The 15,101-nt window shown below is 58.9% G+C and overlaps 1 protein-coding gene across 1 annotated transcript; it reads right to left on the bottom strand.

Annotated features, from left to right (window-relative positions):
• Positions 1–9,586: 9,586 nt before the first annotated feature.
• Positions 9,587–14,282, bottom strand: LOC142826419 (killer cell lectin-like receptor subfamily B member 1B allele B). The gene is made up of 5 exons (XM_075918671.1): positions 14,123–14,282; positions 13,747–13,881; positions 12,538–12,692; positions 10,501–10,613; positions 9,587–9,990 (listed from the first exon to the last, which is right to left on the bottom strand). Exons 1-5 carry the CDS (start codon positions 14,280–14,282, stop codon positions 9,867–9,869), a joined length of 687 nt encoding a protein of 228 aa, XP_075774786.1. The 3' UTR covers positions 9,587–9,866.
• Positions 14,283–15,101: the final 819 nt, after the last annotated feature.

Here is a 15,101-nt window from a genome sequence, read left to right as displayed (position 1 = left end):
CACTGACGGCCGAGCGGGTGACCAGAGAGTCGTGGCTGCTCCTGGGGCGTCCAGCTCGGAGGACAGGGCCCCCGCCAGCAGTGGTGCAGAAGTAGGAGTGACACAACACGGAGCCACCCTGCTTCTGTGCTGCTGCTGGCAGGGACGCCGTCGTCTAAGCTGGGCCCCTGGCCAGCAGCCACTGCTCTCCAGCCACCCGGGTCAGAAGGCAGCCCCACACCCTGCAGCAGTGCAGAAGGGGAGGAGGCAAGACCTTATCATGCCCCCTTCCCTCTGCGCTGCAGCTGGTGCTGGCGCTGAATTCTGAGCTGGGTGACCTGCCAGGGGCCGCTGCTCTGCAGCCACCCAGATGGAAAGGCAGCCCCCCCGCCAGCAGCAGTGCAGAAGGAAGGGTGGCAACACCGGACCTGGCCTCCCTTCCTCCTGTGCTGCTGCTGTCAATGGGGCTGCCCCCAAACCGGATGGCCAGACAGTAGCCGCTGCTCTCCAGCCACTCAGCTGGGAAAGCCGGGAGAAATCCGACAGTTTTTAATATTTCCAAACATCTGCCCAGAGGAAGATTTGGGGCCCGAAGACGAGGTCATGGCTGGGAAAACCCAAGCGGCCAGTGACCCTGCTCGCGAGCCCCCTCCCCTGGCCCTGGGACCCCCTTTTGGGTGGGGAGCCCCAGCTGGAGAAAGGCTGCACTAGGGGATTCCCCAATGACCCTGGGGACCAACAGGGCCAGGAGTTTCTGGCAGACCCTTTCCCACAACTTCCAGGGAATACGCCGGAACTAGGGCCCCATGGCGTCCCCCTGCAACCTCGCCCATTTCACAGCCAGACCGTGTCCACGCTGCTCCCTGGCACACTCCCGGGGGCTTCCCTGGGAAATTTCCCGGCTCTCTGACCGGCTGGGTCCTGGCCCAAACTAGGATAGTGTGCAATGGGGGTGGGGGCGCCCCAAGAGTGCCAATTTCACTTCCCAGCAGCCTGTGGGGCAGAGCTTGAGCCGTTCCACCCTCACTTCTCCCTGCCCCTCAGGGTGGCTCTGATCTGCCCCCTCCGTGAGTGCCCGTGTTGGGGCAGGACAACTCCTGTCCCATCCCAGCCAGGTCAGGGAGCAGCTGACGCCCCAGGCCCCTCACCACGTGGGGAGCTCAGACTCCCCTCGCCATCCCTCCATCCCCTCCTCTCCCCCCGTTGCACGTCTCCTGGCTGTGAAATGGGTGGGGCCCTAGTCAGGTACCCAGGGACCTTTACCCCCCACAGAGCAGGGGTGGGGAACCTTTGCTGGGTCGGGGCTACTGACCCACAGAGAAATCTATGGGGGGCTGCACACAAGTGAGAAACAGCCCCCCTCTTCTCCCCAGCATGGGCCCCCAATGCAGGGGGGAGCCCCGACCTTCAGGGGCCGGATCCCCGCCAGCCGGGGCTGCATCCGGCCCCCGCGCCTAAGGTTCCCCACCCCCGCCGTAGGGATCTGCACTGGATGGGAGTCTCCCTGGGAAGGGCCTGGCCAGGCCACGAGAGCCCAGGGCAGGGCTGTGAGGCACTGTGGTTTCTGTGGCTTCTCTGCCCGGCTCCCTGGCTGAAGGGCACCGGCAGCCCGAGTTCAGGCTCTGGGGGAAGCGGTGCGACAGGGAGGCCCCTTGGTCTGATCCAGCTACAGCAGGTCCCCGAGTTTCAGCAGGTCCCTCTCTGCCCTGGCCGGCCGGTTTCCTCCTTCGCTGCCCTGGTCCCGTGTGTGACCTCGCCTGGTCCTGGCTGCTGGGCGGGTTGTTCAGTCTTCAGTCTGCACCATGACACTCCCCGTCTCTGGGCTGGAATCTTCTCTGTTGGGTCGCTGGGTCCAGCCCGCGCCTGGTTCTGAGGTGATGGCAACTTCTCCCGCCTCAAAGCCTGTGGGCTCCAAACTCCCCTCTGGAAGAGCTTCCCGTAGGGCAGGGCGGCCTAGTGGCTGGAGTCTGTAACTGGCCCCTTTTCTCAGGGCAGTTTGGCCCAATGGCCAGAGTCAGCACTTTGCACCTTTTCCAAGGGCAGTGTGGCCCAATGGCCAGTGTCAGTACCTTGCCCCTTTTCTAAGGGCAGAGTGGCCCAATGGCCAGTGTCAGTACCTTGCCCCTTTTCTAAGGGCAGTGTGGCCCAATGGCCAGTGTCAGTACTTTGCACCTTTTCTAAGGGCAGTGTGGCCCAATGGCCAGTGTCAGTACTTTGCACCTTTTCCAAGGGCAGTGTGGCCCAATGGCCAGTGTCAGCACTTTGCACCGTTTCCAAGGGCAGTGTGGCCCAATGGCCAGTGTCAGCACTTTGCCCCTTTTCTAAGGGCAGTGTGGCCCAATGGCCAGTGTCAGTACCTTGCCCCTTTTCTAAGGGCAGTGTGATCCAATGGCCAGAGTCAGTAATTGCCCCTTTTCTAAGGGCAGTGTGGCCCAATGGCCAGTGTCAGTAATTGCCCCTTTTCTAAGGGCAGTGTGGCCCAATGGCCAGAGTCAGCACTTTGCCCCTTTTCTAAGGGCAGTGTGGCCCAATGGCCAGAGTCAGTACCTTGCCCCTTTTCTAAGGGCAGTGTGGCCCAATGGCCAGAGTCAGTAATTGCCCCTTTTCTAAGGGCAGTGTGGCCCAATGGCCAGTGTCAGTACATTTCCCCTTTTCTAAGGGCAGTGTGGCCCAATGGCCAGAGTCAGTACATTTCCCCTTTTCCAAGGGCAGTGTGGCCCAATGGCCAGAGTCAGTACATTTCCCCTTTTCTAAGGGCAGTGTGGCCCAATGGCCAGTGTCAGTACATTGCCCCTTTTCTAAGGGAAGTTTGGCCCAATGGCGAAGGTCAGTTTCTTGCCCCTTTAGTCCAACCAGTGTGGCCCAATGGCCAGTGTCGGTACCTTGCCCCTTTAGTCAGGGCTGTGCAGCCCAATGGCTACAGTCCATAAGCTGGCCCTGACTCACTGGGCTGTGCAGGTCCCTGTCCAGGGACAGGAGATGGGGGAGGGGAGGTTCTCTCCCCCGCGGGGGGGAGGAGCAGCTCCTCCTTCTCCCCTGGTGCCCGGTCCAGGGCCGGGTCGGGTCCATGGCTCCAGTCCCGGCGTGAGCAGGAAAAGCTCCGACTGATGCTCCGGCTCCTGCTGGCAGCTCCTTCCCTGCAGGCAACACCGGCCCTGGAGCCAAGCTGGGGGTGGGGGAGCTGGTGCATCCCCGTGGCCGGGGTCCTCCTGTCCCAAGACAGCAAGGGCCTGTCATATGCGGGGCCCGGGACCCAGGGGGCAGTGGGGGCTTGGCCCTGGGCGGCGCCTCTCTAGGGCCCCCAGGGTCTGGCCTATCACTGCAGGAGCTGCTACCGCCTCCCCCCCATGCCAGCTGTTCCCCCACAGCATCCGGCTGCCCCAGGGCTCCCATTCAGGGTCCCAGGTGTCCGGTGTTCGACCAGACAGTCCAGTTTTTGTGCCCTCTGCCCGGTGAGAACAGTCAGAACTCACCGGGCATGAGCAATGTCGGGACTTTCTGGTTTTCCGGCTGGGCCCCCGTCCAGTCCCGCTGTCCCTCACCTGTTCCCCTCTCCCCCCCGTCAGGTCTGCTTCCCACTGGCCGCCCCAACCCCCCTCCCTCCCCCGGCCAGCCCTGCCTCCCTCCTGTCCCGTCCCCCCACCCTCATCTGAGATCAAGTGTGTCCAATATTTTTTTTACTCACCTGGTAACCCTACTCGCATTGCAGGTGGGAGCCTGGGCGGGTCATTTCCACAGGGCCCCCGGCCTGGCATCTGCCGGTGTCTGCTCTAGCGGCCCATTGCCCAGCGGGGTCCCTCACCTCTGGCGCAGCAGCAGTGGGCAGAGGGGTCAGCCCCCTCCCTGGCCGGCCGGCCGGTGTCCTCGGCTGGGCCCCCGAGGGACCATCCCAGCTGGGCCCCGGGCTCCCTAAGGGGGGCTGTGCTGAGCTGGGATGGAAGGGAGGAGATGGGGCCCATCAGTGTCCTGCTCCCAACCCCCCTGGGTCAGGAGCCCCCCTCCCCACGTCCCCCTGCTGGAGCCACTGGGGAGAGGAGCTAATGGGCCCCCCAGCTCCTGGGGCGAAGGGCGGTGGGCAGGGCCCTCCATGGGGACTTGCACCCCCAGCTGGTTTTGCAGGGTTTGGACTGGGCAGTACCAGCCAGGCAGCACGTAGCTACACTGCGGGGGGGGGGGGGGGGTCCGGGGAGAGAGGGAATCCTGGGGCCGGACTCGCTCTTCTTTCGCCGGGACTGTGTGGGGGACAGGCAGCGCCCTGGGATCTGTGTGCGCCCAGGCCAGCCCCCTCCCCACTGGCCGCTCCTCCCTTTGCTAGACCCGCTCCCCCCAACTCCATCCCGGCTAGGCCCCTGCTGGCTGGTCCCTTCCTCCCCTCCCCGCTCCCAGTTCTCCCCCTCCCCCCATCAGCCCTGCTCCTCCCGACCTCCTCCCAGCCAGCCCTGCTTCCCGCTGGCCGGTCTCCCCCACCCCCGATCTCCCCGCGCCAGCTCCATTCCCCCATCCCCATCCCAGCCTCACTCCCCTCCCAGCCAGTCCCCCCCTTCCCGTTCTGAGATCACGTGTGTCTGGGAGGTTTTTCAAACCCATCTGGTAACCCTACCAGGGGACAAGGAGGGGCCCATGGCCAGAAAGGAACCTGGCTGGAGCCCAGGCCGGATCATGGGTCCTTATCGTCCCCGGGTCTCCCCTGAGCCAGGAGAAGATGAGCTGGACCCAAGTCTGGCTCAGGCCCGGCTCTGACTCTGTCCTCCCCAGGGGTCACTCCCAGCCCACAGCCCTGCCGCTGCCGCCCTGCGGCCTGTGGGAGCCGCCTGCTCACCCCGGGGCCAGAGAGGCTCAGAGGTCACTCACCTCCCATGCCGGGTGCGGGGGGGCAATTACAACCGGGCTCTGCTGCTCCCTGGGGCCTTGGCTCCCTTGGGACACTCTGGGCGCGATGCAGGAGCTGACACGCTGGGGGGAGAGAGGGGGGGCAGGTCAATAGACCCGAGCCCAGGCTGTGCCAACGAGCCCCCATCCCCATCCCCGGGGCTGGGCCCTGGTGCTCAGGGGAGCGAGTCGGATCCATGGGCCTGGCTCTTGGGAAGGGCCTTGTCTCTCCAGGCTAGGGCAATGTGGATGGATCCCATAGTGGGGGAGGGGGGAGTTGTGAGCGGGAGGGGATGGGATCTGAGGTTCTTGTTCCCAGAACCAGCCAGGCCCTGAGATCAACTTCCACTCCCAGCCCTGACCCTGGAGGGGGAAGGGCCCAACACAGCCCTGCCCAAGGGTCCCCAGTCTCCCCTTTCCCACCCCCCACCCCCAGTGCTAAAGGAAAACAGCCTCCCCCTGCTCGCCCATGCTCACCTCCCCGCTGTCTGAGCGTCCGTGTGGGGCTCTGCCCGCAGGTCCCCCCGCAGGGCCGGCCCGAGGCCAGACCCCGCCGTGCGGAGCCTGCAAAGGAAGAGGAGACGGGGTCACCGCTGGGAAACCTCCCCTCCCCCCACACGGCTGGTGTCCTGCCCCCAGCCAGCACCTTGGGACACTTGGACAATCAGAGCCCAGAGCTGTACAACCAGCCACAGCCCAACCACTGCTCATGGGCACCGCCAGCAAGTGTGTGAGCAGCCCTGCCCCTTAGAGAGACTCGGGAACTGCCCAGAGATAGGTAGGGAGAGAAACAGCTTGATCACCACCTCCTGCCGACACACACACACCTCCCCCGCAAGCCCTGCTGGTCTGGGACTGATCCGTCTGGTCTGGGAATCACAGAATCACAGAACAGTAGAACAGGAAGAAACCTCGGGAAGCCATCGAGTCCAGTTCCCTGCCCTCACGGCAGGACCCAGCACCGTCTAGATCATCCCTGACAGGTGTCTGTGCAACCTGCTCTGAAATATCCCCAGTGATGGAGATTCCACAGCCTGCAAGGGCAATTTGTTCCAGTGTTTCACCCCCCTGACAGGAAGTTTTTCTGACCGGCAGAAACATTTTCCTAATGTCCAACCTAAACCTCCCTTGCTGCAGTTTCAGCCCATTGCTCCTTGTCCTGTCCTCAGAGGCCAAGGGGAACAGTTTGTCTCCCTCCTCCTTGGGACACCCTTTTGGGTACGTGAAAACCGCTCTCATGTCCCCTCTCAGTCTTCTCCTTTCCAGACTAAACAAGCCCAGTTCTTTCACTCTCATGTTTTCTAAACTGTTCCACATTTTTGTTGCTCTTCTCCAGGCCTTCCCCAATTTCTCCAATTCATTCCTGAAACATGGTGCCCAGAACTGGAGACACGACTCCAAGTGAGGCCTAATCCGCGCAGAGCAGAGCAGAATTCTGACTCCTCCTGTCTTGCTCACCACACTCCTGTTAGTGCCTCCCAGAATCACGGTTGCTTTTTTTTGCAAGTGTCACACTTTTGACTCCTATTTAGCTTGTGGTCCACTCTGAGCCCTAGATCCCTTTCTGCAGGACTCCTTCCTAGAGAGTCACTTCCTGTTCTGTGTGTGTGACGTGGATTGTCCCTTCCGAAGTGGAGCACTTTGCATTTGTCTTTATTAAACTTCATCCTATTTACCTCAGACCATTTTTCCAGTTTGTCCAGATCACTTTGAATTCTGACCCTTCCTCCAAAGCACTTGCCACCCCTCCCAGCTTCGTATCATCTGCAAACTTAATAAGCGCCCTCTCCATGCCAATATCTAAATCACTGATGGAGATTGAACAGAGCCATCCCAGAACAGACCCCTGCAGAGCCCCACGTGTTAGGCCCTTCCAGCATGGCTGGGAACTATTAATAACGACTCACCGAGAACAGTTTTAAAGAGAATAAAAGGCCGCGAGTCTCCCCTGTCAGTAACCACCCACTCGACCAATCCGCAGCAAGACTTGGAGCTCCGAGGCAGCAGGGGGAGGGGAGAGGGCTCAACAGATGTTCAAAAGGACGGGCCAGGTCACCTCTGGCTCCCAGCGCTCTGCCAGCTCAGCTCTGAGTGAGGCCTCCGACCGCCCCAACACCCACCCACCGTGCTTGGTGGGGCAGGGAAAGGGGGAAAAAGCCCGAAGAAGGCGAGACAGAGGGAGGGGAGGGGGCAAAGGGGAACCAAACTGAGCAGGCTCCAAACCTCTCTGAGGCTCCCACTGTCTCTCCAGGTCCGGCACTGCCGGCCGCAGGGAAGTAGAAAACGCCGATGAGGCTCCTCTTGCCCCCGCCCCTCGGTCCCAATTCTCCATCTGGCCCCCGCAGAGACCCTGGGAAGGGGCCGCGCTGCTGCCAAACCGCGGGAATCTCTGAGCTTGCCCCGGCCTTGCGCCTCTGTCCTGAGTGGCTGTTGTCAGAGTCTCTCTGTGAGGTCATCCCTGTCCCCAATGGGCTGAGGTCCTGCCACAGGCCTTTGCTCCACCTACCCCTCCCCTGCAAGGCTGATGACCTGGCCCTGGCCGGCCCCTCTGGGTGTTTGAGGGGTTCCCCTGGAGCCCCACTGAATGGCAGCTGGGTCTGGGGCCGAGCGGGCTGGCCACTAATGCCCCAGGGGCTGCTCCCTCGGCCCCACCCAGCTTGTCGGTCCTTTGCAGAGTGTAAGGCCAGACAAGCCCATTTGTGGGTCAGTAAAGGTTGCCCCTCCCTCAGCACCTCAGACATTAGGCCACTGTAACTGGGGGAGGGGGGAATTGTTAACAGGACTGGTGTAAGCACTAGCATGGACACTATAAAGGACCCTTCTCTTCCTAGACTTTAATGTTGGTCCTGAGCTGGAATCAGCTCCTGCTAGAAACTCTTTCACACGGGTGGGACCGACTCCCTGGTAGTTTTTTCCTTCCCCCACATTAACGACAGTTGATATATTGGCAAAGCGCCTCTAGCTTGTCTCATCTGCAGCGCTCAACCTACTTTCCAAAGGAAAGAAGGTTCATTATCCCCATTCGGCAGATGGGGAAACTGAGTCACAGAAAGGGACAGTGTCTTGCCCAAAGTCACCCCACTGGAAAGTGGTAGACCCAGGTCTGTTGAATCCCAATCCAGGGCTGGACATGTACCCCTCGATCAGGAAGTACCATATTAGTGTCCCTCTGAGCATGGGTTCTTCAGCATCTAGAGGCTGGCGACTTATAATAAAGGGCCCCGGAGGAACAGGAAAACATTCAGAGCCAGGGACCAGGGATGACAAAGCCCAGGCAATGGGTCCATAGGAGGAGCAACTAAGAGCATCAGGCTGTCCAGCTTAGGGACGAGGCAGCTACCAAGGGATCTGAGGGGCGTCTAGCAAAGAACGAAAGGTGCAGAAACACGTGGCTAGAGAAGTGGGATTGACCTGTTCCCACAATACAAACCAACAGCACAGAGGGAGCAGGGGTGTCAGCGGATGAAGCTAGTTATGCTTATAAGAAGCACACGGGATCTTTTTCAGGGGAGAAGGCAACACACTGTGTTAATTGAGAATATACTAGAGAAGCAGTGAGCATCTGCTTTATAAAGCCAGACACACACACTGTGGCCATGTCTACACTACGAGTTTTCTCTGCAAAAAATATACTAATAAGGGACTCATTTGCATGAGCCACAATCTCATTTGCATATTTTCCTGCAGCTCTTGGTGTTCCTCATAAAAAAAAATGATTGATGTTTCTCGGTCTTAAAAAGTTTCAGAAACACTGATTTAGACCTACGGCGCAAATGTGTTCTTCAAAAGAGCGGGTCCACATGGCCAAAGTGCATCAAAACAACCATCTGATTTTTCAACAGAGAGCATCCACACTGATTGGACACTCTCGCATTGTGATTACTGTGGACGGGGTGGCCACCAGGGCACCTATGCTTTTTCCTGGAGACCTCTTCTTTCAAAAAAACTCCCTCTTCCTTGTCCGCACACGTCTTTTTCTGAAAAAGGCGTCTTCCTTCTGGAATGAGGTTTACTACTGTCAGAAAAAACCCTCTGTTCTACCTGTCACAAGAACGCAATTGCAGTGTGGACGTAAGTGTTGTTTTTGCATAAAAACCCTGCCATGTAGATGCACCCTGTGGCTGCTGGAGTGGGGTGGGGGATAGGTTGGGTTGTTACTTTCCCTTCTGGCTCTGAAGTTTCACAAAGTTTAAACCTACAAATGTTCCCTCCAGCTCTGAGCTGGGTGTGTTGAAAGGGTGGGGCTGGGCCCTTGGACTGCAGAGTCCCAAAGCTGGCCTGCCCGTGAAAACACCCTGCCCCTCATGGCTTCTTGCTGACTGAGGGGCTGCTGCAGGAGATCTTGAAATGCTGCAGCCAGGTCAGTTTGATTATCCCCATTTCACAGATGGGGAAATTGAGGCACTGAGAGGGAAAGTGTCTTAGTCACCCAGCAGGTGTTTAGCATCCTATCCAGCAGCCTAGTGACAGGAGTTAACGATCGGTTAGGGCAGGATGGGCAGAGGGGTGCCAGGTCACAGGCTTGATGGCAGCAATGGAGGGGCCGGGGAACAGAGCTGAGAGTGGGACCTGACAGAGGTGCCAGGAAATGAAAAGGGGTGAAATAGAGGGGAAAACCCAGATCCCCAGCTGGTGCCAATGGAGCCGAAGCTCCCCTGGAGTCACTGGCCAGATGCCCAGCTGGGACACTCTGGATCTGGGCTGATTTACGTGAGCTGGGGATCTGGAGCAGACTCTTCTCTCCCCAGTACTAGGGGAGAGGACTAGAGATAACCGTCCCCAAGGCTCAGCACAGCGTGACACCCCTCAGCCTAGCCCTGTTGGAACAACAAAACCGGAGCTTGGACTCGCTTCTACAGACTGAGGGAGGGCTGGGAGCCAGGACTCCTGGGTTCCATTTTCCATTTTGTCACCAATTCTCGGTGTGATCTTGGGCAGGTGAGTGTCTGTGACTCGGTTTCCCCAGGTGTGACACGGCGATAATGGAGCCGTGCTCTGAGGTCTCCTCCATACCCTGCTCAGAGGGGGACGGCGTCTCGCTGGCAAATCCACTGATGTGCAGAGCTGCAGCCTTGTGAATGAATCTGATTCCCCTTCATCATCCCACAGCTGTTCCCCTCAGCTGGGCCTGACACCGGGAGCCTGCGACACACAGGAAAGGCCCCTGTCAGCACCTGTGGGCCCATCACACTCACTCGACAGCGGCTCTTCCCTGTGCTAACAGGATCCGCAGCTGCCCTGTTCTCCCGTCCAGCTCTGCCCTGGGGCTGCCCCTCCCCACCACTGCCAGGGCCAGCCCAGGGGCTCTAACGGCCTCTCCCTGGCCCAAGCCCAGCTCCAGCTCCCTCCTCCCTGCTGCGCTAGGCCCTGCCCATCTCTCTCCTGCCCCACGGCTCCTCCTTGCCGGGCTGTGCCGACGCTGCCCCTCCTGGTCCCCTCCTGCCTCTGGCTGGTCCATGTCTGCCCCTCTCCTGCCCCCCTCTCTGGGGATCCCCAAGGCTCCGGCCTCACCCCTTTGCTCTGCTCCCTCCACAGACTGTCAATGGACAACCTCAGCGTCACCTCACCCTGAACATCCCTGCTCCTCCTCTGCCCTCCCCGTCCCTGTCCCCTTCTGCCCACACAGGGAAAGTGACTCAAGGAATCTCTCACCGGGTCTGATCCAGCCGGGATCCATCCAGCCAGGTCCAGGCCTTCTCCGGGGAGGGGTGGGACAGTCCCACCCAGAGCTGAGAGGGGCCTTGCGTCAGGTCCTGGAGGGCCTCCTGCAGGGAGTGTGACAGGCACCTGGTGACCTGAATGTTCTCTCATGTCCAAGTCATCATCAAGTCCAGCACCAGAATTATGGGGCTGTGAGCCTGGCAATCCCCATGTAGACCCTCCCTCCATCCGTCCCCCTACATCAGGGCTACTCAACTTTGGAAGCCCTGGGGGCCACAGTGATGCTCCGAGCACATGCTGAGGGCCACAACTTAAGCGTGGTTCATAGACATGCAAATCCCTTTTTTCACACCGACAGGCATGAACACAAAGACTACACAACACGCAGGCCCCATTTCAGTCAGTTCTGCTGATATGAACAAAATGCACCAATTCCCCGATTTCCACCCCTATGGCAGCACTTTCACTGAGCAATGACAGTCCAGGAATTTAACTCCGAAAATGCGCAGCTGCAGAACAGCATGACATCGATTACTTCTTTGTTCTGGCTTCCTCCTGTGGGCCACACGTTGAGCTCTGCGTAAACACAAACTACACTGCGGGCCACAAACAAACAGGCTGCGGGCCACATGTGGCCTACAGGACGTGTAGCCCTGACCTGCATCTCTCTTTCCCCCTCCCTCTCTCCTGGGCCACCCCTACCAATACGCAAGCTACACAGCCATGTGGGGCACCACGAAACCTGTGGCACCAAATTGCCCCTGATTTCATGGTGCTCTAGGCAGCCACATGGCACGTAAATGGTAGCCCCAGCTCCAGCTGACCTCTTACAAGCTGCACCCAGCAGGGCCGTTACTGGGGGATGCTGAGCTCCCCAGCATCTTGGCCCCATTTCTCCACCCTTCCTGCCCCCTTTCCACCACTTTCCCCCAATTGAAATGGCCTGGGGGCTTAGTAGCACCAGAACAGCAGCAGGAGTCAAGCCTGCCCCCTTAGTAACCAGCAGCGAAGCGACCCCTCCCCAGACCACATGGCTCCACCAGTTCCCAACTGCTTCTTGGTACCAGCGACCAGGGGGTGTGTGTGTGAGGGGGTGACTCCGCCCTTTCCCCAAGTCATGCTTCTAGGAGCCTGGCGAGCAGAGCAGACTGGGGCCCCTGCTATCTGCCTCCCCTTCAGCCCTGGGACTGCCCCCCCCCCACACTCTGGCCCCCACAGCTGTTGAGCACAGCCCCTGCCCCAAATGAGGGGAGGTGCAGGTCGGGAGGCACTGGAAGGGATGGCTCTGTCTCTCTCAGGGTGTCTACACTGCAGAGGGTGTTTTTTTTATGGCCATTTTTCTGAAAAAATCTTCATTTACATCTACATTGCAGCTGTGTTTTTTTTTTTAAATCATCGAAACAAAGAGGTTTTTCTGACATTGGAAATCCTCTTTCTACGAGGAAGAAGCCCTTTTCCGAAAGAGCTCTGTTGCATAAAGGCGTGTGTGGGCGGGGAAGAGGGAGTTCTTTCACAAGAGGAAAGAGGAAGAAGCCCAGGTGTCCTGGTGACCACTCCATCCATAGCAATCCCAGCTTACACGGGAGAGAGCGTCCGTTCAGTGCGGACAGTATCTTTACACTGACCACACAGCTCTCTGTGCTGTGCAGACGCTCTCTTTCGGAAGACGTTATCCGGAGGATCTCTTCCGGAAAAGTTTCTTCTGAAAGAAGCCTGCAGTCTAGACAGAGCCCCACTCGCACTCCCAGCTGAGCGGGGTTCAGCACACGCACACAGGGGAGGCTAACAATGGCTTAGAGCTGCCTCTGTCACCTACCCTGTCGCTGAGACTAGTGATTTCTGCTGGGCCTGTCAAAGCTGCCTCAGGAGTTTGGACCCCCCTTAGTAACCAGTAATGGGAACAGGGACGTCCAAACCGAACCGCTGGCAGCTGTGAAACTCCCAGTCCTCAAGTGTGTCTGACCAGGCTCTGTACCCAGGCCCAGCCTGGCAGAGGCAGCCCCAGCAGGGGGTTACCGGCCCCTTTACCAGCTCCTCCCGGTCCCGGATCACCAGCAGCTGGGAGCCCCTCGCGGCGCAGTCGCTGCGGCTCTTGTTCCAGGTTTTATTTTCTGTGGAGACCCAGTAGCACTTGTCCCCGCGCAGCCGCCAGTCCGAGGGGCAGAGTTTGCACCCGGCGCCCCCTGCAAAGACACGGGCACCATTAGTGCTCTGAGGCTCATTCCCAGCTACCCCCTTCCTGTGACGGGCAGGGATGGGGATAAATGGGTTTGAATTAGAGATGTTCCATAGTGGTTAACTGAACAGTCGAGTAACTGCATGAATTCGTATCCCTTACTCGATTATTCTATAGTCAGCCGCCAGTGCGCTCCGGCCCCACTCCCGAGGAGCCCCTTGACCACCCACCCTGCTGCCTCTGTATCAGAGGCAGCAGCAGAGGTGCTAGGCGGGAGCAGGTCTGCAAGGGGAACCCGTTTAAAAACCAGCTCTCCTCTTGGGACAGCAGCAGCCCCTGTCCAGGGGTTGGGGGCATGGCAGGAATCTGAGCTCCTGGACCAGCAGCATGTGTGTCTATTGGTGGTGCACATCCACACATGCCTCAGTGCACAGGGCATTCTGCACACGGCTGGAAAACATTAGAGGGAACATTGGCGAGGGACCCTTCCAGCAGCTCCACGCCAGCAGGACTGGTCTATCTGGGACCAGGTAAGTACCCACATTAAGACCCCTTTTCACAGCCAGAGTGGCCTAGAAGGTCTTGGAGTAACTGTGGGATAAACTCAGACTAGCAGGGAAGGCTGGAACCAAGGGGTGATGTGAAATGGGGGGAACATGGGCCCAGATGCCAGGGAATGGTGTGTGTGTGTGTGTGTGTGTGTGTGTGTGTGTGTGTGTGTGTGTGTGTGTGTGTGGAACCATGAGACAGTGTCTCTAATAATGAGTTTTGACCCCACCTCCCACCGAAAAACCCCTGGATCACTTTGTATTACAGCTATTTCAATCTTCCCATGTAATACCAGAAAACGGACACTAGGTGTCACTGCCCCACAGCCAGGCCCTGCTGAGGCAGGTACATTCCCAGCCTGGCTCTGAGTGGGGATGGGGACTAGATCAGAGCAGCCAGCAGGGGGCGGCGTGTCCCTGCCCTGCAGGAGCCCCATGGCCTGGCCCCCCAGCTGGGTTCCCTCTGGCAGTGCCTGGGGGTGGGCGGCTCAGACACACATGAGCTGGGGTTACCTGCTGGGCCGGGCTGGGCCGGGGGGCACAGCTGGGATCGGACACGCTCCAGGCAGGCGCTGCAGGCTGCTGTGCTGGGGTCCCCACTCCCAGGGGCTGCCGGGGTCTGTCCCTTCTCTGATGCCAGGTGGGAAACTGCAAAGCAGCGTTGGGGAGAATGGTGACTGGTCAGTGTTACAGGAGGGTGTTAGACAGGAGAACTGACAGAGCCCTGTGGAGACAGAACTAAGTCTGTTCAGCCTCATCACTTCTGACTCCCCTGGGCTACTGGGTCTGAAAAAGTGGCTGGGACTGAAAAATCAGCTTGAGAGATACCTAAATCCCTTGGGCCTTTCTGCAAACCCAGCCTGTGTTTGCAGCTCTCTCAGTTACTCACCGCTCTCCTCCACAGTGTCAGAGCACCTCAGAGTCTGACCGGATTTAGCCTCCCCACCCCAGGTGAGACACAGCACAGAGCTGTTATCACCACTGTACCACTGGAGAAACTGAGGCACAGAGGGAGGACCAGTCTGGATCCCATGCTGGGGACAGACCATGTGATCTGGCCCTCTGGGGCTGCAGGTTCAATACAATGCAGCTCTCCTCACCTGTGTCGGGTCTCAGAGGAAAGGCCAGGAGACATGGGCGGGGTGTGAGATCGCACAGGAAGCTGAGGGGCTGGGCTGCAGCCCTGAGGGTGTCAGGCTGGTGGTCAGAGTGCCTGGGTCTCTCTGCTGCTACAGTCATTGCTTTGCTCACAGACTTCCTCCCAGGCTGGGATGGGCGCCCCTCCCCTTCGAGTGCTCCCACCTGTGAGGGGCACAGCCTGCCTGCTTAGGACTTTATCTGGCATCTGTCACTTCCCCTCTCTGCCTCTTGCCCACATTCCCTGTGATGCAGGGGAGGATCATGGGATAATTCAAGGATTTTAGGCACCTAAAACTGCAGCAATGCCTGAGGGAGGTTTTCAAAAGCACCTCGGCCCAGCTCCTCAACAGTATCCAGGTGCCTAACTCCCTTGGGTGCTGGGCAGAGCAATATATTTGGGAACCTAGGCCTTAAGGGCCCAATTCCCATTTATTTCAATAGGCTTAAAACAACCCACTAGGGCAGGGGTTCTCAAACTTGTGATACTACGACCTCCCTGTAAGTTGCTCTCAACCCCCCTTTCAGTTGCTGAAACCACCCTCTAAGTTGCTCGCAAGCCCCCCGGGGTGGGGGAGGGGGTTGGGACCCACAGTTTGAGAAACTCTGCACTAGGGGCATGTTTACACAGCAGCGTCATTTCTACACTTCAGACCTTTATTTCAATACTAGCCAATAGCGTGTCATAAGATGGGATTTTCGGGTCTCTCCTCTTCATCCCTCTCTCTCTC

Source organism: Pelodiscus sinensis, unplaced genomic scaffold (genome assembly GCF_049634645.1).
Source record: "Pelodiscus sinensis isolate JC-2024 unplaced genomic scaffold, ASM4963464v1 ctg39, whole genome shotgun sequence".
Classification (NCBI taxonomy): Eukaryota; Metazoa; Chordata; order Testudines; family Trionychidae; genus Pelodiscus; species Pelodiscus sinensis.
This window is presented reverse-complemented; position numbering and strand designations above follow the sequence as displayed.

Excerpts from the sequence above, each read along its gene's own strand:
- LOC142826419 (XM_075918671.1), bottom strand. The coding sequence starts at position 14,282 with ATGGTCTGTCCCCAGCATGGGATCCAGACTGGTCCTCCCTCTGTGCCT. Across the intron at positions 12,693-13,746 it reads GGCCCAGCCCGGCCCAGCAG|GGGGCGCCGGGTGCAAACTC; the intron begins GTAACCCCAGCT and ends GTGTCTTTGCAG. Across the intron at positions 9,991-10,500 it reads TCCCGGCTGGATCAGACCCG|GCTCCCGGTGTCAGGCCCAG; the intron begins GTGAGAGATTCC and ends TGTGTGTCGCAG.